We start from the raw sequence: 23,250 nt of genomic DNA, 5'->3' as shown, positions 1-23,250 counted from the left end.
CTCCCATTAGGAAGTATCAGACTAGCAGATATATTCCCATGTCAGAGTATGAGGCACCTTGGTACCTGTTCTGTGGTGACCCAAGATCTTGCCTGGCTAGTGCAGTCAATGCATGGTCTCTCCGCAGAAACACCAAAGAGATCCCTCACCAGTCTAGGTCCAGAAACCTCAGATAAGCCAGCCCTTAGCCCAGACAGGATGCTTCAGTCTCATACTAAGAATCTTGTGGGCTGGAGAGATGGCTCAGAGGTTAAGAGCACTGGCTGCTCTTCCAGAGGTCCTGAGTTCAATTCCCAGTGAGTTCAATTCCAGGTAACTACATGGAGGCACACAACCATCTATAAAGAGATCTGGTGCCCTCTTCTGGCCTGCAGTGCAGGCATGCATGCAGACAGAATACTGTATGCATAATAAATAAATAAATCTTTTTAAAAAAAAAGTATCTTGTGTGTTTCAAATGAATCGCATAAGACTCTCACAGGGTGCACTCTGAGTTGCACCCAAGTATGAAGAACCCCAGGAGAAAAACTGAGCCTGGAGTCCTTTGAAACACCAAGAACCTATAGTCTCTAAGGTAGCCCTGTCCTGGGAGTGGACAGTACCTGCTCCTGGTTCCTGGTTACTCTTGGGAATAGATACTTATAAGGCTCAGGGTGGAAGTAAGTGCTCTGGTGTCCTTTCTGGGAGAGCAGAAGGCCTACACTAGGAAGGTCCAGAAACATCTATTTGTTCATTCTCTCTCTCTCTCTCTCTCTCTCTCTCTCTCTCTCTCTCTCTCTCTCTTTTCTCTCCCTCCCTCACCCATTCACCACATTTTTTTCAAAATGTGTATGTTTTATCTGAAACACCCATATATTTGAATGTCCATGCACCATGTACATGCCTTGTGCCCACAGAGTCCAGAAAAAGGCATTGGATCACCCTGGAACTAGAGCTACAAATGGTTGTGAGCCACTCTGTGGTTGCTGGGTCCTCTGAAAGAGTAGCTAGTGCTCTTAATCACCTGAGTCATCTCTCCAACCTCTTTCCATATCTTTCAATATGTAGTTAGTGAACAGTGACCACAGGGGTCTCTTGTAGATCAATAATAGGGGAGATATCCTTATGCTATCCCAGCCTGCCTCCCCTTCACAGAACCAGGAGCACCTGGGGAAGCAAGTGTATGACAGGCCAGGAAGAAGGAGAAGACACATACTCTGAGGCCCAAATCAAATGTAAAACATGAAGCTGACCCTCATTGTGCCTTCCCTGAACCTTAGTTGCCCCTTCAGGCTTTCCTAGGAAGAAGTGAAAAGAGCTGAATTAGAGGCCAGTGTTCCTTCTTTCTCCCTTCCTTTATCCTTCCTTCCTTTCTCCCTTCCTTCCTTCCTTCCTTCCTTCCTTCCTTCCTTCCTTCCTTCCTCCCTCCCTCCCTCCCTCCCTCCCTCCCTCCCTCCCTTCCTTCCTTCCTTCCTTCCTTCCTTCCTTCCTTCCTTCCTTTCTCCCTCCCTCCCTCCCTCCCTGTCTGTCTGTCTACCTTCCTTTCTTCCTTTTTCCAGCCCGAGCAATACTGTGAGATATGAGTTGCTCAAGTTCAGACAACATAGCCCAGGCTTTTCCTCTTCAGCTGCTGAATGTCACATAGCAAGTCTATTCACATTCCCCCAAAAGAACACTGCTTAGATGTGGAAAGACACTGCAGGGCTTATGCTGAGTCTGGGAGTCCTTCACCAGCCTTATTAACTAGTACCACTTCTGAACCTTGAGCTAAAAGAAATATCTTAGCCATATTTTACACTTAAGAAAATGGGCACAAAGAGGTTAAATAATTTGAGCAAGACTACAAAACTGGTGAGTGACAAGCTGTGGTTCCCAAATGACCAGCTAAGTCCTGGGCTACTTTTCCTCAGCATGATTTCCATCTCCTGTGATGTCATCAGTGGCTGCTGCCTGCTTCCAGAACCAAAAGGCTCATGACTTCACCCCTTTTGGCAGTCAAAATTCAGTTGGATACAATGGGAGTGGGCATTTTCTCCTTCAGTCTAACCCAAGTCTTTAGAATTGATTGGTCAGGAAGGCAGAATCTGTTCTGAGTAAGGGATGCTAAGGCTTGTGCTCACCCAACAAACCAGGCTGAGCGGTATGGTATGACCATTGGGTCATCCTGAGACATGCAAGGTACCCCAGAAGAGACAGAAACAGTTAAAGCTCCTAGGGTTGTGCCATCTGGCTAGTCTGCCTTTAGTTTCACATGCCTACTATGTGATTTGATCTCTGAGTGTGGATTAGAGTCTTAGTGTATGTGTGGCTTTCATGTGTGTTTAGCATGTTCCAGTAGGTAGTATGGTTGATGCGGTAGAGAAGGTGAATCCCCACACTCAAGGTATCTGTTACCATCTGCACACCCAAGCTACAGGTTGTTTCGACAATTAATGCCCATCCCAACAGCTATGTGGCTGGTCTCAAGGAACACCTGTGTTCTGAGAGTGGTGGGCCCCACCCAGTGTCTCTTAACTACAAACACTTGCAATCAGTGTTGGAGATAATAGCCGAGGAGATGGTAGCAAACAAAAATCCCTTCTAGCCTGGTGGGAGCCCAACTCTGAGCTCCAGGAGTCAGTGTGGCTCATGAGGTATCCAAGTGGGTCCTGACCCAAAACAGATCCCTTTCCCTTCCAAAACCTGCTACCCTATCACCAAAACTAGGGTAAGGAGCACAAGTCTCTTCTGCTAGACTCAGGCTGAGAAAGGCTCAATTGGCAAAGGGACCCTACATCTCTGTCTGCCCAAGAATTCCCCGTCCATTCTCAGAGCAAGTGTGGCTACCAACCCTTCAACTGAGCCACTCCCCTGCCACCATGCACATTCCCAGTGGCCTGCTAATAAAGAGAAGGCTTTACAGCCAGCCTCAGGCTACCTCCTGTTCTATGACTTGCTGGAGCTGTCACCATTTCATCTGTCCACCACACTCTCAGAGAAAGAATGGAGGCATTTGAACAAGAGCCCACCTTCAAGATACTAAGGGGTGCTTGCCATGGGCTCTGCTCTCTGTGCTGGCTCCTGAGGTTGAATGGTGATCATTCATGACAATCAGGGCAGGTCATTTTTTAGATCTGCTAGACTGAGAAGGGAACAAGTCTCTCCTGCTAGGGTGTTGTACATGTTGGACTGAACCTCAGAAAAACATTCCAGATAGTGTGTGGGGTGGGCCCCAGAGTATTTGGCACCACTATGTGTTCAGGTGCAACATACCACGAAGTGAATTATGCATATTGACCACACCATAAATACATGGAACCAGGCAAGAAAGAGGCCAGCAAGGTCAAATCTTTTACACACTAACATACAGCTAACATGGAACAGGGTTCTGGCTTCTTTTCTGTTCTATGGCACTTGTTGACTGAGAGCTTGGTACACACGGGGCATGCCTCCCAGTGTGTATGAGCACACATAGGTATATGCACAGATGTACATGACTTCACATGCATTCTAAGTGCTGACATTGCAGCCCCTGCCATGTATAGGGCCTCTGAAATCTGTATTTATCTGCCCCATGGCTCTCAAGATCTTAACTTCATCATTTTCTTCTGTGCCAATGCCACCACCCATAGTACTATCTATCTGCCTTGTCTGTTCCTGACAAAACTTAATTAAGGCAGCATCCTGGGGGATGCTGCTCCTGAGTGTCCTGGGGGTGCTCTACTGGCAGCTTGTACGTCTATTAAAGTGGTATTGGAACTACCCAGTCACCAACCATGGCAGTGCCCATGCATGAGTGTAAACTCTTCCCATCTGTCACTCTATGTGACATGAATGCACATAGGTGAGGGTCTGGATGTTGTCAGCCTTAGGTATGGACTCCCCAACATTTATTTCAGCCTGAAATGTCTCCCTGGGTTTGGTCTCAGATGATACCTCATGATTTAATTTCTCCTAATCCCTGTACCTAGTCAGGACTTCTCAGATCTCAGTGGCACTGCTAAAGTAACAACAGACATTACTTGGAGCCCATGGTTGAGGTGAAAGGGAACTTTATAGGTCAGTCTGAGCTGGGTTGCAATGATAGGGCACCTCAGGAGGAAGGATCAAGTAGAATTCCAGGTAAGGAGTGGATACGAGCCTGCCAGGAGGGCATGCAGCCCTGGAAATGGCCAGGCTAGGGACTTGACCTCAACTCTGAAGTTATGAGAATGTGCAGGCCCAGCTCCTAAAAACGTTTCTCTCTGGGGTTGAGAAGGGGGATGGACTACTGTCGTTGCTGGACACACAGGGATGCTGAAGTCACATAGTGTTGGATCACCCTGTTCTGTGTCATAGGGAACCCTACAACGATCTACCCAGGAATTCTGGCCCTGCCTCCGGGCCAAATGTCATGCGCCAACATCTGGAAGCACTTGATGCATTTTCCTGGGAGAGCATCTGTGCTCTCTACAAGTTCAAATTTATTGAAGGCTGGGGCACCCCCTTTTATAAAATCCCCAGCCATAAATCCACTTCTAGCTGGATCATGGGATTCATTTGCACCATTTGAGTCATCTGGACATCCAGGACAAAATGGGCTTTAGACCAGCGAGTTCTGGGACTCAAGGAGGTGAGGGTACTTTGTGTGCTGCTGTGCTTCAGAGGGCTTTTCTAGCAGGGAGAGATAATGAGCTGTGCCTGACCTGACCCCATGTCCTCTCGGCATAATAGTATTGGTGGTGACTGCTTCTATTGTGCCTACTCCTCAGGTGTGCCAGCTGCTCAGGAATGATATCGCTTCCACTACATGGACATCTTGGCCCTACTCCTCACTGCCTGGGAGGACAGTCACCAAAGTCCTGGTGACCACTTTGTCTTGTCCTGTCACTATGACAGTGAGGGGTAAGCAGGGTAGGGACTGGTGGGCTGCTCCCCTCTATCCCACCAGCAAAGTGGTTTTATCCTGGGGTTCATCTGGTAAAAAGCCAGGAGTTAGCTGCCCAAGGCTGGCTACAAACAACTCCCTGCACAATAGATAGGCGGTGCCCCCTCAAGGCATACATGACAGGGTAGAAGGTGACAAGTATCTAAGCATGGCCTTGGATTTCTGGCACATCCAGAAGTCCCACCGTGGGATATATGGTAACTGCTATATCTTTAAGGGTGTCTGGGTTGCACAGAGTCCTGGCATCACCAATGGTGAGAGCTAATCCTCAGCAGGCATCTGGACATGAATATAAAGTCAGTTGTGCTGTGGATATCGTTCTGTATAAATAAAACACTGATTGGCCAGTGGCCAGGCAGGAAATATAGGTGGGACAAGCAGAGAAGAGAATTCTGGGAAGCGAAAGGCTGAGGAAGGGAGATACTGCCAGCCGCCGCCATGACAAGCAGCATGTGAAGATGCCGGTAAGCCATGAGCCACATGGCAAGGTATAGATTTATAGAAATGGATTAATATAAGATATAAGAACAGTTAGCAAGAAGCCTGCCACGGCCATACAGTCTGTAAGCAATATAAGTGTCTGTGTGTTTACTTGGTTGGGTCTGAGCTGCTGTGGGACTGGCGGGTGAGAGAGATTTGTCCTGACTGTGGGCCAGGCAGGACCAGAAAAACTCTAGCTACAGGGTTGGGCAGGTAGCCTCAACATCTCTTCCTTGGCTTCCCCAGGGATCAGCCTAGTCCTCAGAGCTAAAAGGCAAGATCATCTCCCTCTTTTGTCCTTGGAGGCTGGACTCAAGGTCATGGTTCATAGGTACGATCACACACCCTTCTAGAAAACAGTGGCTTTAGCTTCTGACCAAGGACTCAGAATACCATTGGAATTCTAGAAGTAAGCAGGGTTATTGGGCTTCTTGTCCAACCCAGGCACTGAGGTAGGGCAGGGCCTCAAGATGCAGTGAGCAGAATTGAAATTCCTTTTCCCCAAGACAAGGTGCCTTCACTTGGAAGTCCCTATGGCCTCTGCATTGATGGTGCTAAGGGCATGGATACAGGACTGCTGTATAACACCCCAAATACCAACCATGTGTAGGCAGGACTCTCAGCTTAAGTCCTTGCTGTCTCTTCAGGTATGCCTGGTGTCCTGCTTCTAGCAACTTATGGTGGAAATCTGCTCCAGCTAGAGCCCAGTTCTGCAGTCACAAATGACACCCAGCCTGTGAGTGAGCCTGTCATCTCCTTTGGGATTACTGGGAGTCTCTAAGGCAGTCACTTCTAATGGGCCTTCTCCACAACTCCTCAGGTCACGGCTTCTACCGATTCTACCAGGACCTGGAAACCCACCAGCTTCCTTGTCTTTCCCACTGCCCCAGCCCTTGCAAGCGAGAGGGTTGGGAGTCAGGTATCAGTTCCCCCAGAGAGCACTACAGGATGACTGGTGGTCCTGTCTCTCCCAGGGTGTCTTTGTACAAATTCTTTGCAGGAACCTCCAGGTAGCCTTCAGCCAAGTCTACTGTGAGTCTCACAGAGCAGGTGGAAGTGGATCAGTCAATGTCTCTGGTGCTCCTCACATCCCACTGTACTATTGGCGTAGGGAGAGTGTGGCCATGCAAGCCCCTGTGCAAGACTGGATCGTGGCTATGCTTAGAAAGTAAAACCCATGGAGCTCAAGCTGGAGCAGGAGCCAGAGGTGGGCACACCCCCAGGGACCCATCCTGTCTCTCCTCTGCCAACCCCCTTATACTTCTGTCCCTACCCTAGAAGCAATGTGGCCAAGGTGAAAATTCTAAATCAGGAGCTTAACTACCATATTGTGGATGAGGCAACAGTATACTCTGAGGAGTGGTTAGAGAAATGCTGGGCTAGTTTTGGAAATAGAGCCTATGGCTAACCACTCTCACCTTTTCTGAGATGGCTGGGTAAAGGCAGACCCCCACAGTCCTGTTCACAGGTGGGGTACAAGAGGCCCTACTGGACTTATTGCCTGTCTGCCTACAGGTTCCACAGCTGTTGTGCCATGAGCAGCCTCTGGAGACGGTGGTTTGGCTCATCTATCCTGTCTGTGCTGAAGCTGCTACTGGATGTCACTACCCTTGCCCTGCTGCTGCTGGGTTTTCGCTGTCTCTGCTGGGGGAAGGTGTCCTGGCTGGGAGTCAATACTGCTTCAGGGCAGTCCCATACCACATCAGAGGCCAGCCAAAACCCTCCACCCCAGCTTCAGAGGTACAGCAGGAGATAACTCCACACAGATACTCCCAGGGTCTTTGGAAGAAGTTTCAGTGTAAGAATTGGGCTAAACTCCAGGCCCTTGAAATTTGTTTGCTTGTTTGTTTGTTTTTCAAGAGAGGGTTTCTTTATAGCCCTGGCTATCCTGGTACTTACTCTGTGTAGACCAAGCTGGCCTCGAACTCAGTGATCCTCCTGTCTCTACCTCCCAAGTGCTAGGATTAAAGGTGTATGCCGCCATTCCCCGGCTGTTTTTTTGTTTTGTTTTGTTTTGTTTTGTTTTGTTTTGTTTTTTGTCTGCTTGTTTGTTTTTTGGTTTTTGTTGTTGTTGTTTTTGAGAGAGGGTTTCTCTGTGTAGTCCTGGAGCTTGCTATATAGACCAGACTGGCCTCAAACTCAGAGATTCTCCTGCCTCTGCCTCCAAAGTACTGGGATTAAAGGCAAGCACCACCATCCCCGGCACTCCCTTGAGATCTTGACAACTGAAGTAACCCCAATAGGTCCCTCAGCCTAATGTTGGGAGCCATAGTAGCAGTGGGCTCCCTAGTTGCCCAGAGTGTGCCAGACTCTCTATTTGAGAGCCCAGAAAGCAGTACTAACTATCTGACCCATGCAGAAACCAAGTATATCCAACATACCAGGAACTCTCTACCCACCTATCCGACCAGGTATGGCCTCTTGGGTTGAGGGGGATCCCAAGACATGGCTGAGTAGTATCCTGGGACTCTCTAGACTCCTGAACTCTAATCTGTTTGGTTATTACATTTGTCTGTGCATGTTTCTGACACATGTCTATACACACACACACACACATATGTGTGACCATGTGTGTGTGTGTGTGTGTGTGTGTGTGTGTGTGTGTGTGTGTATCAGACAGAACCTATACTGGCTTTAAGGCAGCCTCTAGGTAAGCAGGAATAAAAGTAAATCTAAGCCAAGACATCTACTGACCTTGGGCTGCTCTACAATAAAATCAGTCATTCCATCTGCTGTCTTGCACATATATGTGTCTCCCCAATCACCTACACCAGGGTGATTTGCAAATCTCAATGTACCTTGAAACAGTATAGGTAAGGGACACTGGGTACAGATCAGGGATGCTAGCCCCAGCTCTTCTCACTGTGTTCCTCCTTATTCCTATCAAGGGATACAGTCTGATTCAGAGAAAGGCAGAGAGGAGAGGCCAGGGAACAGGGGCTAAGGGTGTCAGGTGTCAGTTTTTCTGAAAGCATCAGGCCCCTGGTGGCTGGGTTATATCCTCTTGGGAAGGGACAATGTTGGGACTCTGCTTCAGGCTGCTCCCAGACAAACCTTCAGCTGAGACAGAGCCAAGCAAGGCTTGATACAGCAATGAGCAGGCAGTGGATGCAAGCGGCAGAGATTTATTAAGTGAGAGTGATCAGAGCAGGAAGGAGTGGGGTCCTGCCAGCCCAAAGGTGGCAGGGTAGGTGGTGGGCAGAGCTCAAGCAGGAGGAAGAAGCCGATTCTGCTCTTTAGGGCCGCAGCCATCAAGCAAGGGAGTCAGATGCCCTGATCCAGTGCCTACCTTACTGTCCATGGGGGATCCCAGGGCAGTATTTGCATAGTGACCAGCTGAGTGCCCTTGACCTAACCAAGGGCTCCACGGTATGCAGAGGGGCCCAGCCTCTATCCTGGAACTCCTCCAGAAAAAGGGAAGTTGAAGGCATTGGTGGGTCCCCCAAATAAGGGACCACTGGACCTATCAGAGGCCCAGCCCAAGGAGTGAAGCTTGGGGGCAGGGCAAGGGAGATCTATGTGGGCCAGCAGCAGGAAGAGCTGGGATCAGGATGGTCCTTGAGAGTCCACAGGAAAAAAAAAAACGCAGACAAAGTCAGAATGAGGTCGTTGTAGAAAATCCTCTCAGTCAGTAACAAAGAACATTGGGCACAGGGTGGAAAGTGCCGGTTGCTTTAGGCATGGGCTCTGGCCCAGGTAAACCAGACAGTGCCTCTGGAGAAGGCAGGGATGGATTTAGGCCCTCAGGCACCAGGACCCAAGTGGCCAGCCACATGGCCTTGAGACGCCTGCGTCCAGCCTGGGTGGAAGGCCTGGGCCAAAGTTCCACCTCCCAGCACCATCAAAGCCCAACCTGGATGCTGGGGTCACTGAGTGAGGTACTCAGGTTGATTCCCTGGGTGGGCTGCCACTCCTGCCAGGGAAGGTGCTGGTGGCCAGCCACCAGCCCCAGGCTGGAGGAAGGGCTCTGGGGGTATGTAGGAAGGACCTAACTAGCAGGTCAGTGTTCTGGGGCAGTAAACATAGGGGCACAAGGTGAAATAGGCCCTGAGGGCAGAGGGGTACAAGGTGACATGGACCTCGAGAGTGGTTTGTGCCATGGACAGCCCAGACCCCTGAAGAAAGGACCACCTGAAGACAGAGGTTCCCCAGGTGAAATGAGGGGCAACAGGTGATGCAGCACCCCCCATCCCCCAAATGTGGGGCTTCAAGAGATTCAATGCTTGGGTCCCTGTCCCCTGGCTGAGCATTAAAGCAGCCAGAAGGAGGGAAGAGCAGGAGAGTGGGGACTCCAGAAATGCCAAGGTCCTGGGCTGTCGGGATGGGCCACAGCTGTCACAGGCAGGGCTGTGGCTAGATAGGGGCTAGGATCTTCAGGGACATGCAGGATTTCTGGGCCGGGTAGGCTGGGGTCAGGGCAGGGGTCCCTCAGCTGCCCGGCCTGCCAGGCCCTAGCTTTCCTCCAGGTGGAGGCCAATGAACTCCTGGATGCACCTGCGGTACTGCAGCTCTGTAGGACTGCTGCCCGGCAGCGGGCCTGGCTGGCCAGGGGATGCCTCAGCTTCTCTCATCTCCTCAGCCATGCGGGCCAGGCGAAGCCTGGGGGTGGGGAACAGTGTGAGATGACTCTGTCCCCGCTCAGTCACTGTTCCTTTTACAGTGACTACGTCCCCAGGGCCCTGCCTGACTCACAATGTGACAATGTCAGCATTCGCTGCTTGAATGGCGATGGTCAATGGATCCTGCTGCTCCTGGTCCAGGGCATGCTGGTCAGCCCCCCGCTTCAGGAATAGACAGACCTGGCTGTGGGTGGAGGGGCATATTGAGATGGCTCGAAGTACAGGGGATGGTAGCAAAAGAGATACCACAGAACTCACCCAGTGTGGCCCAAGAGTGTAGCATGGTGCAAGGGTGCCCGGCCAAGGCTATCTCTTTGGTTCACATCAGCTCCATTTTGCAGAAGGAACTCACAGACAATCAAGGAACCCTACAGATGCAAGGAAATCAGACTGAACCAGGAAAGGACACTGGCAGGCCTGTGCACCCTAACCTCCTGCTATGAGCACCCCCAAAACAGGATCAAGCCTGTCTCCACCTAGAACAATAGAATGCACGCATAGGTGTGCAGTCTTGTGTGCAGAAGTCAGGTGTCCCGCCTATGCTCACCCCTAGCACAGCCTGCACCAGTGGCGTCTTGCCCTCATCTGCTGCATCAGCCCAGTTGACTTCAGCTCCATGGGCCAGTGCTGCAGCCAGTGCAGGGAGGTCACGAGCACGTGCTGCTTGGTGTGCCAGTAGCCCAGGATGCAGCTCGCGTACATCTGCCAGGCTCCAGGCCTCAGCTTCTCCATCTACCTCACTGCTGGACTCCTCGGACTCAGCACCCTCTGTAGGAGGGTGAAGAACAGGGAGTTGAAATCCTCAAGGGTGTTGAGATGACGGGCTACATGGAGGCAGAGAGGCGCACACCCACCTTCCTCGGTGACACTGTCCACCACAGAGCCTGTGCCAAAGGCCAGAACATCTGAACTGCCATCAGAGCTACCTCCAAGACCACTGTCACTGCTTAGACCTGTGGGACCACAGGAAAGGAAATCTTTAGCACTGGGGGTTCCAGAACACTGGAGGAAAGCTGGAGCCCGACCCACTCTTTAGCAGATTCTCCCCTTCAGGAGCAGAATTAGTCCCTATTAGGGAACACCATGGAGTGCTGCCCAGGCTGAAAAGAAAGGAGAGAAAAACAAACAATAGCTCTGAGGGACTGGGGGGGGGCAGCCTCCCTGCCCAGTACAACCCAGAGTGCCCCCTCCCAGCCCTCTAGGCTTTAAGGTCTTCACCCTGAAGTCACAGCCCAGCCAGCAAGGGAAGGAGCTGTAGAGCCTGGCTTAGGGTGCATACTACAGCGCCCTCTGCTGTCACCATTCAATCTCATTAGTTCAGGTGACTCGCAATTGCTCCCTGCCTACATCAACACCCGTGTGTGCACACAATCCACACTTCACACATTACACCTTTTTTTTTTCCCCCCAGAGAGAGTCTTACAAATGTACCCAGGCTGACCTTGAATTCACTATGTAACACAGGATGGCCTTAAATGCATTACAACTCTGTCTTTGTCTGTGAGTGCTGAGGTTATAGGTGTAAACCACCATGCCCTGGTTTCTACATATTACTCTTGACAGTTGTGTGCTCAGCCTCAAGTTGGTGGTCAAGATAACTCTAGCCCAGTGGTTCTCAACCTTCCTAATGCTGCCACCCTGTAATACAGTTCTTCATATTGTGGTGATCCCCAACCATAAAATTATTTTGTTTTTTTATTTCATAATTATAATCTTGCTACTATTATGAATCGTAATGTAAATATCTGATATGTAGGATATCTGATATGCAATCCCAAAAGCAGTCAAGACCCACAGGTTGAGAACTGCTGCTCTAGCCCCTCTGGATGTTTTTCCAGTCTTAACCCTTTTGTGGTATCACCACTCTGTCCCAGTCTCTTCTTCAAGTTCTTGAGCAAGTTTTATCCACCTTGTCCACTCCCCAGAGCAGCCTCAACCGTTCCTCTTACATTACTTTGGCTGAGGATGGGGTATGGCTCTTGAGGGACACAGAGAGAATAGGAAGGGAATCTGTCCCAGCACTCACTGCGTGGACCAGCCCCAGCAGCCCCTGCATCAAAGTAAGAGAAGAGGGAGTCCAGCTCATCAGGGCAGAAGAGGGAGTCTCGGCGGAACTTGCGCTCCACAGTGCCAGCTGCAAAGGATAAGACACATGTTCAGATGATGAAACTGAGATTTGGGATGGGGAATGCCTCAGGTCATTTAGAGACAGTCAGAACTCCAAGGTGCTCCTGTAAAGCCCCGCCTCCAGCCTACCCAACCCTTTATAACACTGAGGGTTTGGTGGCTCCTCCCAGGGCTGCATTGAGCCTGTCCCCAAACCTGCCCAAGTACGTGAGCACAGGTGCAGCTGCTGGCAGCCCTCCCACCTGAGGACAAAGCAGCGATGGAGGGCAGGACAGGCTCAAGCCGGACCTTGCGGCGGGTAGTAGGGGCATGGGGGGAGCTGAGAGGGCGCTGGCACTTCTGTGCCCTCCAGCGTCTTGGGGCTTCCCGGACTGGTGCAGAGGTCAACTTCCGCAGAAACTTCTTTTCAACGTATTTGTCCTTGATCCATGCTTCTTTGTCCTGCCTGGACCAGAGGTGAACATGAGACTACATCCATAGGCTGGGGCCCCCATGGCCAAGCTGGCTGTCCCCACCTCACCTGGAACTACTGGCTGTGGGTTTTCTAATGCCTGGGCCCTCACACTGGGCCTCATAGATCTGGTTCATGGTGCTATTTCCAAGCTCACACATCAGCTGTGGGGTACAGTGTATGTGGATGTGAGTCCAAGTTCAGAAACCTAAGTCCCACCCTTGCCTCCTCAGGGCTCCAGTGGGCTTCATCTTCAAGAGCCCGTTCACATACCTTTAGCAGCTCTGGCTCCCAGGAATCCAGTGTCAGGGACCGTACCTTGGAGCAGTGAACACCCAAGCTCCTGGACAGAAAGGGGACAGAGAAGAGCAAAGGTATGACTCTATCCAGAACCTCGGCCAGCCCTGTCTAGCCAGAGTCAAGAAGGACTACCTGTGGATGCCTGAGCACTCAATACAGAGCAGCACACCCAGGTTGATGCTGGCCCAGCGAGGATCTGGCTGGCCACAGTCACCACACTGGCTGTTGCCAGCCACACTCTGCACACGCTGCAGCACGCTCTCGCCCTTGACTCCACGTTCCCGAGAGTCCGTGGTGGAATCGATGCTACTTGTTGACGGTGATGCTGTGCGGTCCAGCCTCTGGTGAATGGTGTGAGGAGGCACTCAGCCCTTCAGGAGCTTGTCTCAACTCCCCAGGAGATCCCCAGTTAGAAGGGTCAGCATAGACTGGGCCCCTTAAACACAAATCTGCATGCATGTACACATGCAAACAGGACACATACACACATGCACACACGAGCTACACAAGCATGAATGTGGCCTAGAGGAGCTGTTTCGGGAGTACATAGATACACTTATGTGGAAGCAGCACACCTCACTATAGCAGCTGTCTGGACTTTCCCGGTAGGCAGAGGCAATGCTAGCCTGCACAGCTTGAACCCAAGCCTGTCTCAGCTTCTCAGAGTCAGCCTGCAGCATACAGCTCCTGTAGGAAGGGGCTGGTCAGACTGGGTAAGCAGGGCTTTCCCCAACCCTTCCTGGGGCTGGGCCTCCTCACTTGGTAGGTGACACAACTTCAAAGCAGAACCTCCGTTCAATGTCCTCACATGGCTTCACAGAGCATAGACGTAGGTCATCTACCACCACAGTCAGTGCATCCTGTTGGCAGTACAAGCTTACCACTCTCATACCCATTTTCTCCTTTATCTTAGGCTCAAGCAATGTGTTTCTAACTCTCTGCTCCCCTGACCTTTTGCACTTTGGTGCCTGTCTGTGTCCTCAGCCCTGTGCCAACATCCACTAAGCAGCCCGACCCATAGTCTAGTTGGGGAGGAGTCTGGCCAAAGGTGACCCTGTCCCCCAGCACACCTTGAGTTTCTTCTGGTAGACCAGCTGGCTGTTCTGAATGGAGAACCATCGTCTGGGTGAGGAAAAATAGGAGACAAGAGGTCAGGCAGGGCTAGGTCCACATTCACTCTGCCCTCAGCCCTGCCTGAGGAAGGCCCTTACCGGTTCCATGTCTTGAAGGCATTGCTGGCTCTCTTAAAGAGGTAGCCCTCCATTACCACGCCACTTGGTGCATCCACATCAAACTCCACTTTTGGCTCATCATAGGAGAAGTCCTAAGAATAGAGCTGGCCCTCGGGGAGTGCCCATCCTTGAAGGATCCCATTCCCTCTCAGGCTTATCCCAAACAAAAGCTAAGGTGAGGCACATGCTCAGGGAACTTCTGCCCATCACAACAATTTCCTAACCAAGCAAAGCCCTTTGTCTAAAGACCCTATGGGAAGATCCCTTGTGTTCACAGCTGGTCCTGAGTACTCCAGCCCCCACTACTAGGCTTGCAGGAATAAGCAGGCTATGATCAGGAAGGAAGCTGCACTCCCTGTCGGCCCCCCGCCCCATCCTGAGTGTTTCATGCACTGCGCCAGCTGGGCCTTCTCCAGCTGCCTGACAGAGCTCCATTCAGAAGCCAGAGAGCCTTGGGTATCTTGTGTGTCCTGTTGTCTGACAGGCCAGGCCAGTAGAGGGAAGGCCTTACCACCTGCTCTCAGCCTGAGCAGGGGAAGGAAGACACAGCTGCCACCACTCCTGTAGGGGGACTGGTCAGATTCATCTTGCTGGTGCTACCAACTAGCTGGCCTACAGGTTCCTCCCAAAGGGCAGCATGAGCGCTGAAGTAGGGAGGTGTCCTCAGTGCTTAAACACCCCAGAAAGAGAGCATCTGAATAACCCCATATGTGTACCCCAGAGTGCAGCTCTCTTACCTGTAGCAGTGTCTGAGGCCCAAGCAGGAGGGAGGGGAAAAGAGAAAGAGAGAGCCAGTGAATGATGACTCTGCCCCCAAACACTGCCAGGTTCTTTTATCCTACCTGCAGCCACTCTCTGCCCTGGGCAGGGAGTGGGGAGAGTGGATGGGACCACTGTCCAGCAGTTGAGCCAAGGCTCCAGAAGGAGCCCATGACTAGTCATAGAGGCACCCACAGCCTCTAAGGCAGTGGTTCTCAACCTGTGGGTCATTACCCCTTTGGAGGTTGTAGATTAGATATCCTGCATATCCAATATTTACATTACAATTTATAACAGTAGCAAAATTACAGTTATGAAGTAGCAACAAAATAATTTTATGGTTGAGGGTCAACCATAAACATGAGGAATTGTATTAAAGGGTCACAGTATTAGGAAGGTTGAGAATCACTGTTCTAAAGGAATGAGGTTCCAGGTCCCAGCTCCAGCCCTTCCATATATTAGGCTCACTGTATCAGAGTCAGCCTGCAGCATACAGCTTCTGTGGCCAGGGGCTGGTCAGCCTGGGTAAGTAGGGCTTTCCTCAACCTAAAGATGAGACCCCTCCCTTTGCTGCAGATTCAGATGACAACTGTTGCAAGGCCTACTGGGTAATAAGTGGACAATCCTGAGAAGAAGGGCAGAGTTTGTGGATGTGTCTACTGGAGCCCCAGGTCAGCACTGCGGAGTGGTGATGAGGGAGTAACGGCCTTTAATGATATTCTCGCATATTCCGGGGGATGGGGCTGCAGGGCCTCACCCGTTGCTGAATGGCAGCATGCTTGCGTTCCATCTCACGCTTTTCCACTGCAGAGTCAATCACAAGCTGGTCCAGCTGTGGGGAGGGTATCACAGGAAGGCAGTAGACCTTAACCAGGAGCCCCCACTGAAGGCTCAACCGTCAAGCCACTCCTATAGACTCACCTCAGCTGCCAGCTTCTTCATGTAGGGGTCCAGCTGGTGCAGAAGGCTGTATCCCTGCTGGAAGAAGCTGTACTGGGCATGCATGAAGGACAGCATCTGTAGGTGAAGAGCAAAGCCCAAGTAAGGCTCAGCTCCCATTGTTCAAACTATACCCATAGGTACCTCCCAACACAAGCACTCACGGAATCTAAGATCTCAAACTTCTTCTTGGCCTGGAGGACATTGATCTGCCAGAGGAAGAGCAAACAGATGGGGTGTCAGAGCCCAGAAGCTCATGGCCTAAACTTTTCCAGAATCCACTTGGACTGCTTATAATACTAAAACCCCCAGGTAGTTTTCAGGTCTCTGTATGATATTAGCTTCATCCTCCCCTGGATCCAGTCTTTCCCCTTGTCTAAATATGAGGTCATATCTGGATGAAACCAAGAATTCTCATCCTTGCCCATATCCCTAGAGGCTTCCAGTATAAGATCAAGACATCCACCCCCTACTGCTTACCCTACCTCCAGGCCTTTGCAGAGTATCATCCCACAACTAACCTGGAGCACATAGTCCAGTGCCAAGTGGCGGAAGCACTTCCGGGTGAGAGTGAGGGCACCTGTGGCCTCCTCTACTTCATGGGGTCGGTGCCTTGGGGCTTGGGCATTCCTCACCAAGGACAACTCCATGTCCTCCCGCACTTTGTCAAACTGCTTCTTTGTCTCTTTGAACTTCCGCACATCCCTGAGTGCCAGCCAATGTAAGGTGCCAAGAGTCAGAGGTCAGAAAAGAGTGAGCACACAGGGATTCCAGACAGCCTGGGATCTCTCACCTTCTCTCCTGCCACACATCTCCCACTGGCTCCTGAGAATCCTGGACTCACCTAACTCTTTCCTCCCTCTTCTCTGTTCTAGGACTTCCTAACCCTTCACCAGCTTACTCTACATCTGTCCAGCCTAGACCCCAGCCTTATCCCTGACTCCAGATCCATGTGCCAAATGTCAGCCTGCATCTCCTCTAGGGTATGAGGATAAACTACAACTCCTGCTAACTCCTGCTTCCTCCACGCTGCTCTGTCTATCCCACCTCCTAGCCTTTGCCCCATTGGTTGAACCTCAGAGGGCAAAGACCTCTCACAGCCTGAAGCCTTGGCCAAGGACCTGCTGCCCCTTTTATCCTGAAGATGGAACATGGAATTCAGCTTCTACCACGGCATTTGGCTATAGGGCTGGGAGCTCTGGTCACTCACTCTTTGACAAAGTTGTGGAGCTGTTGCCGCACCGATCTCTGGGCCTGATCAAACAGGATCTGGGACAGAGGCAGGGTGGAGTATATTAAGGTCACTGCTGACAGGACAACGACAAAGTCCAATCCCCTACCAGATGAGAACTGGGATCCCTGCCCATCTCTTCCTGAGCCCCAGCTCTCCACAAAGAACACTAACTACAGAGCCTGTCATGTACCAAGGAAGCCTCTTGCGGGCCAGGGATAACAGCTGTAGCCACCTGCTCATCTTCCCACCTGGCTCTTAGCCAGTCTGGAGGTCAATATGATGGCAGGCAGGCCTCTAAACTCTACCCTTAACATCTACATGGGCTATCTAAGGCTGATTACCAGCAACAAGAGGGATTCAGTCAGAGTAGAGAGCTCTGGTAGGGCCTAGACTGGGGAAGGTGGAAGGTGATTGCTGGAAACTGGTTTCACATCACCTTCCACATATACTCCTGACCCACAGTGACACATGGAGGAGGCCAAGCAGGGATAGATAGACAGAATGGCAGCTGTAGGATGAGCCATCCCAAGCTGGTTTATTTCTGAGCTTCCCCTGGTCTGGCCAAGTAGGGGCCCCTTGTTTAGTCTGATTCCCAGGCAATGGTCTCCCCCACTCCACTGAGAGTTAGCCTGTTCTTTATGTCTATGCACATGAGTGCTGGGGCCTTATGAGGCTACCAAGCCCTTCCCAGAAGGCAGTGAGGCTGTCACACAGAAATAAGTTGGCCTAGAGGGAAAAGCTCTGCCCAGCTTTGGGTAGAGAAGAAACTTCCAAGGTTTCCTCACTTCAAGACACTGCTGCCCTCAGGCGTGAGCTGTGTGCTGCCTCCTCTGCCCTAGGATTTAGTCTGGCCATAACCTGGGACATGGCAGCTCCCCCTGGAAACATCCCTCACATTGCACTAACTCACAGATTTGGAGTGGCTACCATTTCTATAGATTAAAGAAGCAGAACATGGCCTTTCTCACTCATGGCTACCAGTTCAGCTACCTAAGAACCAGTCAGCTTTGCTCTGGTCTAGGTAGGACCTTTAGGAGACATGGTGTGGAATCAGAGGGAAGCAGAGACCCCACATGCCCCATGGGGCTCACCGTGTGATAGTTGACCATCTCCTGCAGGCTGTCTCCAAACCTCTGCAGGCATTCCTGAAGAAAAGCATGGGGAAGACCACACTGGGATGAGCAGTGGGGCTGAGGCCATATTGGCCCTGTGGGTAGTGTCTCCTTCAAGTCCATAAAGACACCTCCCTGCCCACAGGTTAGGGTTAGGTGTACAGAAGCAGAGTGCAGACGCCCAATGTTCATCATCTAGACACCCTTTAGGGGGCTTTCTCCCTTCCCCTACCACCACATTGGCCCCTCACCGAAATGACAGTGTCACCCTGGCACTGCTGGGACAGATCTCGGACTCCACTCACAAAGAGCCTGTTGGTGGTAACATAGGCTTTGCCAGCTTCAATCATGCCACTGCACAGTTTGACCAGCTGAAAGTGGGACAGAGTGGGCAAAATGAGAGCTTGACAGTTTCTCTAAGCTGGTAACTTAGATCTGCCACAAGGCCAGGCCATAAAAGATAGATACACTTCCAGCCAGGGGCAGCCAGAATTCAACTCAGGCCCATTAGCATCCAGACATAGTCGCCCCCTTTCAGTTCAGAACTAGGGACAGACTATAATATCTGCCTGGTATTCAGAGGATCATCTGGAAGGAGAGGTTAGTGCCATCTGAGCCTCCACTCTGGACTGAAGGGCTGGCAGGACAGAGAAACCTCAAGCAGAGGACACAGGACTGGAGTGTGAGTATGGCCACACAGGGTCAGAGGCCCAGACAGCACATAGCCCCTGCCTCCCCTGGCTCTGAAGCCTGCTCCCTCTCCCCTTCCATACCCTTATCCTTGGCCCCTACCCCAGTCACACTAGGCACAGCAAGTACAACAGCTGTTTCTTATCCAATAGGCATCTCTGACATAGGCAGATATACTTAGAGTCATCCCATAGTTCCAGAATGGGCTAAGAAATGCTGGGCCTTTTATGTACCACCAGGTCTGTCTCTTACCTTGTCAAGTTTAGCCTCGATCTCAACCACATCAGTTTCTACCTCATCAATGGTTGCCCTACAACAAGAATTGGGCTGTTAGATCAGCTGGAGTTTCATCTCCTGTTGCATCTCCCCAGGACTTTTGCTACCAAATGGGGGCTCCAGAAAACTGAGGCTGAGAGAGGCAAGCACCCTGGACATAACTAGGACCCAGGCTCAGCACTTTGGAGCTACTTAGAGCCCCCCAGACAGGCTGAAGCCACTTAGCTATATCATATGAGCTATCATACACCTCTCTCTCTCTCTCTCTCTCTCTCTCTCTCTCTCTCTCTCTCTCTCTCTCTCACACACACACACACACACACACACACACACACACACACACACACACACTCACCCTATAGTGTAGCTATGCCCTATGAACACAAGTTTAAGCAAGTCCTTAGAACCTAAGCATAATAACGCTGAAGTCTCATGCTATGATGTTGGTGCCCATGACAGTCTTCTCTGGGGCTCAAAGTTGAACTTGAACCCCCATTTGGACAGCCCCTCCTCAACTGAAAAGAGTCTGTCTTTCACTTCTTTGCCCCAACTTCAGGCCACTTTGGCCTATAGTTAAATGACACTAAAGAAGGCTTGTTATGAACCAACAGCTAAGGGACAATGCCTCAAAGTAGTGAGAAAAGGACCTCCATCTCCCTTGACCTCAAGACTCCCTCTAGCTCAGTCCAGCCAGGAGAGATGGGTCTCTTTAGAGCCCATCCTTAACAATCCAGCCTGATAAAGAAGATGCCCTGGGGAGGGAGGAGTTAATGATGACATCACCAGGAGAAGCCAGGGAGAATCCCGGAAGCCAAAGGCAGATGGACCAGGCACGTGACCCCCCCCCCCCACACTCCAACTTGGGAACAGGAAATAAGGAAATAAGGGCAGGCTCCCAGCAGTCCCCCACCTCACATAATCAGTTCAGCTGGTGAGCTACACCCATCTGGCTTGCATGGGAAGAGGCATCTTGGGAACATAATAGGCCAGGGCAAACCTCTAGGAACAAGTCTTACACTGGCTGGGGGTGGGGTATCAGAGGGGAAGCCATCTAGTCCTGGCAGCTCTTCACCCCTTTCTCCCCTACTCTCTAGAAGGATAAGGAGAAAGATCTGTTCTAGGGTTTCTCCTGAGTAAAGGGCTTGAGAAACACATGGGACATAGTTTAGTGTGTCCTCAATTATGACCTGGGACTGAAATGGCCAGGCTGTCCTAGCCAGGACCCTCAAAGGTCCTGGCCATCAGCCTCATCCCTTCCTGAGGGCAAGGCACCATGAATCCTAAAGCAGAGAAGAGGCAGCAACAGAGCAGCATCTGACTGAACCATTGGCAGCCATGCCTCTAAAGGATACCCCACAGCCTGCCCTGCTTGGGAAAAATGTCCTTTAGCTATGAGCCCAACACAGGCCACTACAGGAGGCTCTGGTCCAGAACTCTGGCCACTATGAGAGCCAGAAGTTCCCAGAACACAGATGTAACTATCTGCCTAGGAGAGCACTATTCAGGGCTTCCCCACGCAGGCCTGACAGCCCAGACAGCTGCAAGTAGAGCTGCAGCTGGCCAGGGAGCCAGGAACTGGGAGGGCTGCACCAGGAGCTGACATATGTACTCACAGGGATGTGGGAACGTGGTGGGCACTTAGTAGAGGCTCAGGGAGCCAGCACTCTGTCCTAGGAGTCTCTCAGCAGTCCCTTCCTCAGCCAAGGACCTGAGACATGCCCCTCCTGCCCTATGCCTGTCTTGCCAGCTAGGGACTTCCTCAGCAGCTTGGAGGTTGGGGAGGAGCCCCCTCACCAAAGCCATGACTCAGCGCTTAAAGCCCCACCCAGGGCAGGGCTTGCAGCCAAGGCTGGGCGGCTTCTCTTCCGGGGCTCCCCTACACCCCCACCCACAGCTTCAGGGACTATGAGACATTCCTAAGGCTGTCACAAGCTCTTGTCCTAGGCCAGGAGCCCCAAAGCAAAACTCCCACCATTTCCAGGTTAGGGTCTAGGCTCCACCTCATTTCCACATCCTTCTGTCAGGCCCATGCTGCCCTAAAGGTTCTTGGCCAGAAAGATCAAGTTATAACCTCAGTAACACCTTAGAGTGGACAAGGTATTCTTCAAACCCATCAAATCACAGCCCACCCCAAATCACTGAGCCAGGTTTCCATGACCCCAGAACCAAAGTCCAGAGAGTCATCCCCCACTCCAACACCCCCTCCCCCCACCAAAAGAAGCAATGTTAAGCCTAAGCAGCTGCCACACCTACTGCAGCCCACAAGTCCAACTGTCTGGCTGTAGCAAAGAAGGCCCAGAAGTGCATGGATTTCTGCTTAGGCCCAAACCCCTCCACAAGGCAGAATGGAGCCAGAGCTTCTCAGGATCAGGGCAGATCCTGATCAGATAAGAGTGCTTCAGCTGGGGCCAAGTCCCCAGAAAAGAGGCCTTGGCTGTGCTTTCTATCAAGCTTGGATGCAGAATTGTGGGATATCTGAGTCTCTCAGAGCACTCAATCATTCAGCGGTAGAAAATAGAAAAGCATAGATGACTGCCTCACGTCCCCTGACTACAATCAGTGGACACTCTTGGCTAACTCTAATGCTCCAAGGCTCCTAAGGTGTTTCTTGCTGACTCTCTTGCAAGGTGGTTTGAAAAGAGCTGGACTGGGGTAGGCCCCCAGAGGCCCAGCATGCATAGGTGGTTAAGCACACATGTGCAAAAGCATGATATAAGCTTATACATAAACATAAATGCATGCATGTAGTAGCACTGGGCACACAGACATGTGTTCCAGGGACATGGTGCACACATATGCATGGACATGTACACCCATGTTAAAACACATACCTGTATACATCAACTTGTGTCTAGTGGCATGGCAAACATGGTTCATGAATCCACAGAGAGGTGGCACATGCCCATACGTGTGTGCACCCTCACTAGACTATATGCATGCATCAAACACACCAACTCAGTATCACACTCACCTACACATTCATGTGCATGGTCTGGCACTTCCTCAAAGGAGGGGCAGAGTGGCAGAACATGTTCCCCTATGTCTATGCACATACAGAGGTAGGGGACCTCATGAAGGTGTGCAATTTCAAATGACACACAGGAGGTACTCCATTACTGTTGGCCAAATGTCACCCAATGAAGCATGCATATTGGTGTGGGGCCGTGTGGTTCACACATATGTGCACGACTGTATATCCAGGAACAATAAAAGAAACAAACTCATAGGTGAACAAGGCCAGTACCCTCCCAACTAAACCTGACTTCCTCATCCCCACAGCCCCCACCTCTCCAGACTCCTGGTCACTCATACCACCCTTCACTCTCACCAAGGTGCCCATCTCAGGGTCTGATGGCTCCAGCTGGCTGCACCTATACACTGCTCTGGACATATGGGCCAATATAGAAACCAGGGACAGACGAAGCAGAGTGCCAGACAGTTCTAGCCAGAACTGGACTACAGGGCCCAGGGGGACCTCAGTACTTGTGGCATACGAAAGCACAAACACAAAGGAAAGTGGACAGTTCTAGAGGTGGCACTGAACGCAAATGCCCAGTAGTACACGGTTGCCCAAGGCAGTCCAAGCACTCACCCCCGCGCGAGGTGATCAGTACAGGGGCGTCTTTTGTTCCGGTCCCCCGAGGCCGGAGGCGGAGCTGTGCGGCTTGGGGACCGCGACTCCGGCTCCGGCCGGTTTATCCAGGCCAGGTCTTCTGCACGGTCCAGGTGGACTCGGAGCGGTCACGATTGCTGGGCATCCCTTCCCCGCCCCCGGCACAAAGGCGGCTCCCCATCCCTGCTGGTGCCCTACCCCAGGCCCGCAGCACACCTGAAGCGCGGCGAGTCCTTGATGCATTCCTCGAACTCTACCGTCATGGCTGCGGCGAGCGACGCTCACTGGACCGAGGACCACGACGCGTCGAGCGGCATCCCTGGCCGGTAGACGGTCCGTCGCACCCGCGCAGCGCTCCGCGCCCGCCCGCCTCGGAATGAGGCCGGCTCGCCGCTGCCCCGCCCCGCCTGTCACCGCTGGGGAGCGTCGCCAAAGTCTGCTGCCGCTAGCACCACCCGCTGTCACTTTAGGGGAGCGTCGCTAAATGCGCCGCTGCACTCCGTTGCCTGTCACTGCCCTCTGTCCTCAGCCAC

The 23,250-nt window shown here is 51.7% G+C and overlaps 2 protein-coding genes across 3 annotated transcripts; one reads left to right on the top strand and one right to left on the bottom strand.

Annotated features, from left to right (window-relative positions):
* The first annotated feature begins 3,574 nt into the window (after nucleotides 1-3,574).
* Scnn1d (sodium channel epithelial 1 subunit delta) lies at nucleotides 3,575-7,121 on the top strand. The gene is given in 12 exon segments (XM_076563647.1): nucleotides 3,575-3,708; nucleotides 4,297-4,413; nucleotides 4,672-4,842; nucleotides 5,009-5,139; nucleotides 5,612-5,713; nucleotides 5,716-5,783; nucleotides 5,877-5,971; nucleotides 6,013-6,080; nucleotides 6,186-6,375; nucleotides 6,477-6,533; nucleotides 6,644-6,727; nucleotides 6,881-7,121. Coding segments are annotated over 12 exon segments (1,458 nt in total).
* A 1,353-nt stretch (nucleotides 7,122-8,474) lies between these two features.
* Acap3 (ArfGAP with coiled-coil, ankyrin repeat and PH domains 3) lies at nucleotides 8,475-23,073 on the bottom strand. 2 transcript variants are annotated; one of them, XM_076565893.1, is made up of 24 exons: nucleotides 22,934-23,073; nucleotides 19,081-19,138; nucleotides 18,390-18,509; nucleotides 18,118-18,171; nucleotides 17,003-17,061; nucleotides 16,314-16,497; nucleotides 15,957-16,001; nucleotides 15,775-15,870; nucleotides 15,611-15,685; nucleotides 14,074-14,186; nucleotides 13,933-13,984; nucleotides 13,622-13,722; nucleotides 13,438-13,549; nucleotides 12,995-13,203; nucleotides 12,836-12,905; nucleotides 12,632-12,726; nucleotides 12,354-12,556; nucleotides 12,011-12,118; nucleotides 10,839-10,937; nucleotides 10,532-10,752; nucleotides 10,243-10,352; nucleotides 10,058-10,168; nucleotides 9,860-9,964; nucleotides 8,475-8,922 (listed from the first exon to the last, which is right to left on the bottom strand). In XM_076565893.1, exons 1-24 carry the CDS (start codon nucleotides 22,978-22,980, stop codon nucleotides 8,832-8,834), a joined length of 2,538 nt encoding a protein of 845 aa, XP_076422008.1. In that variant the 5' UTR covers nucleotides 22,981-23,073; the 3' UTR covers nucleotides 8,475-8,831. The 2 variants fall into 2 exon arrangements, with proteins under 2 accessions (XP_076422008.1, XP_006992414.2); XM_006992352.4 differs by lacking the exon at nucleotides 8,475-8,922 and adding an exon at nucleotides 14,832-14,843 and having other exon boundaries at nucleotides 8,956-9,964.
* Nucleotides 23,074-23,250: the final 177 nt, after the last annotated feature.

This window comes from Peromyscus maniculatus, chromosome 2 (genome assembly GCF_049852395.1).
Source record: "Peromyscus maniculatus bairdii isolate BWxNUB_F1_BW_parent chromosome 2, HU_Pman_BW_mat_3.1, whole genome shotgun sequence".
NCBI classification, from domain to species: Eukaryota; Metazoa; Chordata; class Mammalia; order Rodentia; family Cricetidae; genus Peromyscus; species Peromyscus maniculatus.
Note: the sequence above shows the minus strand (reverse complement) of the source record. Positions and strands in the feature narration are given on the sequence as shown.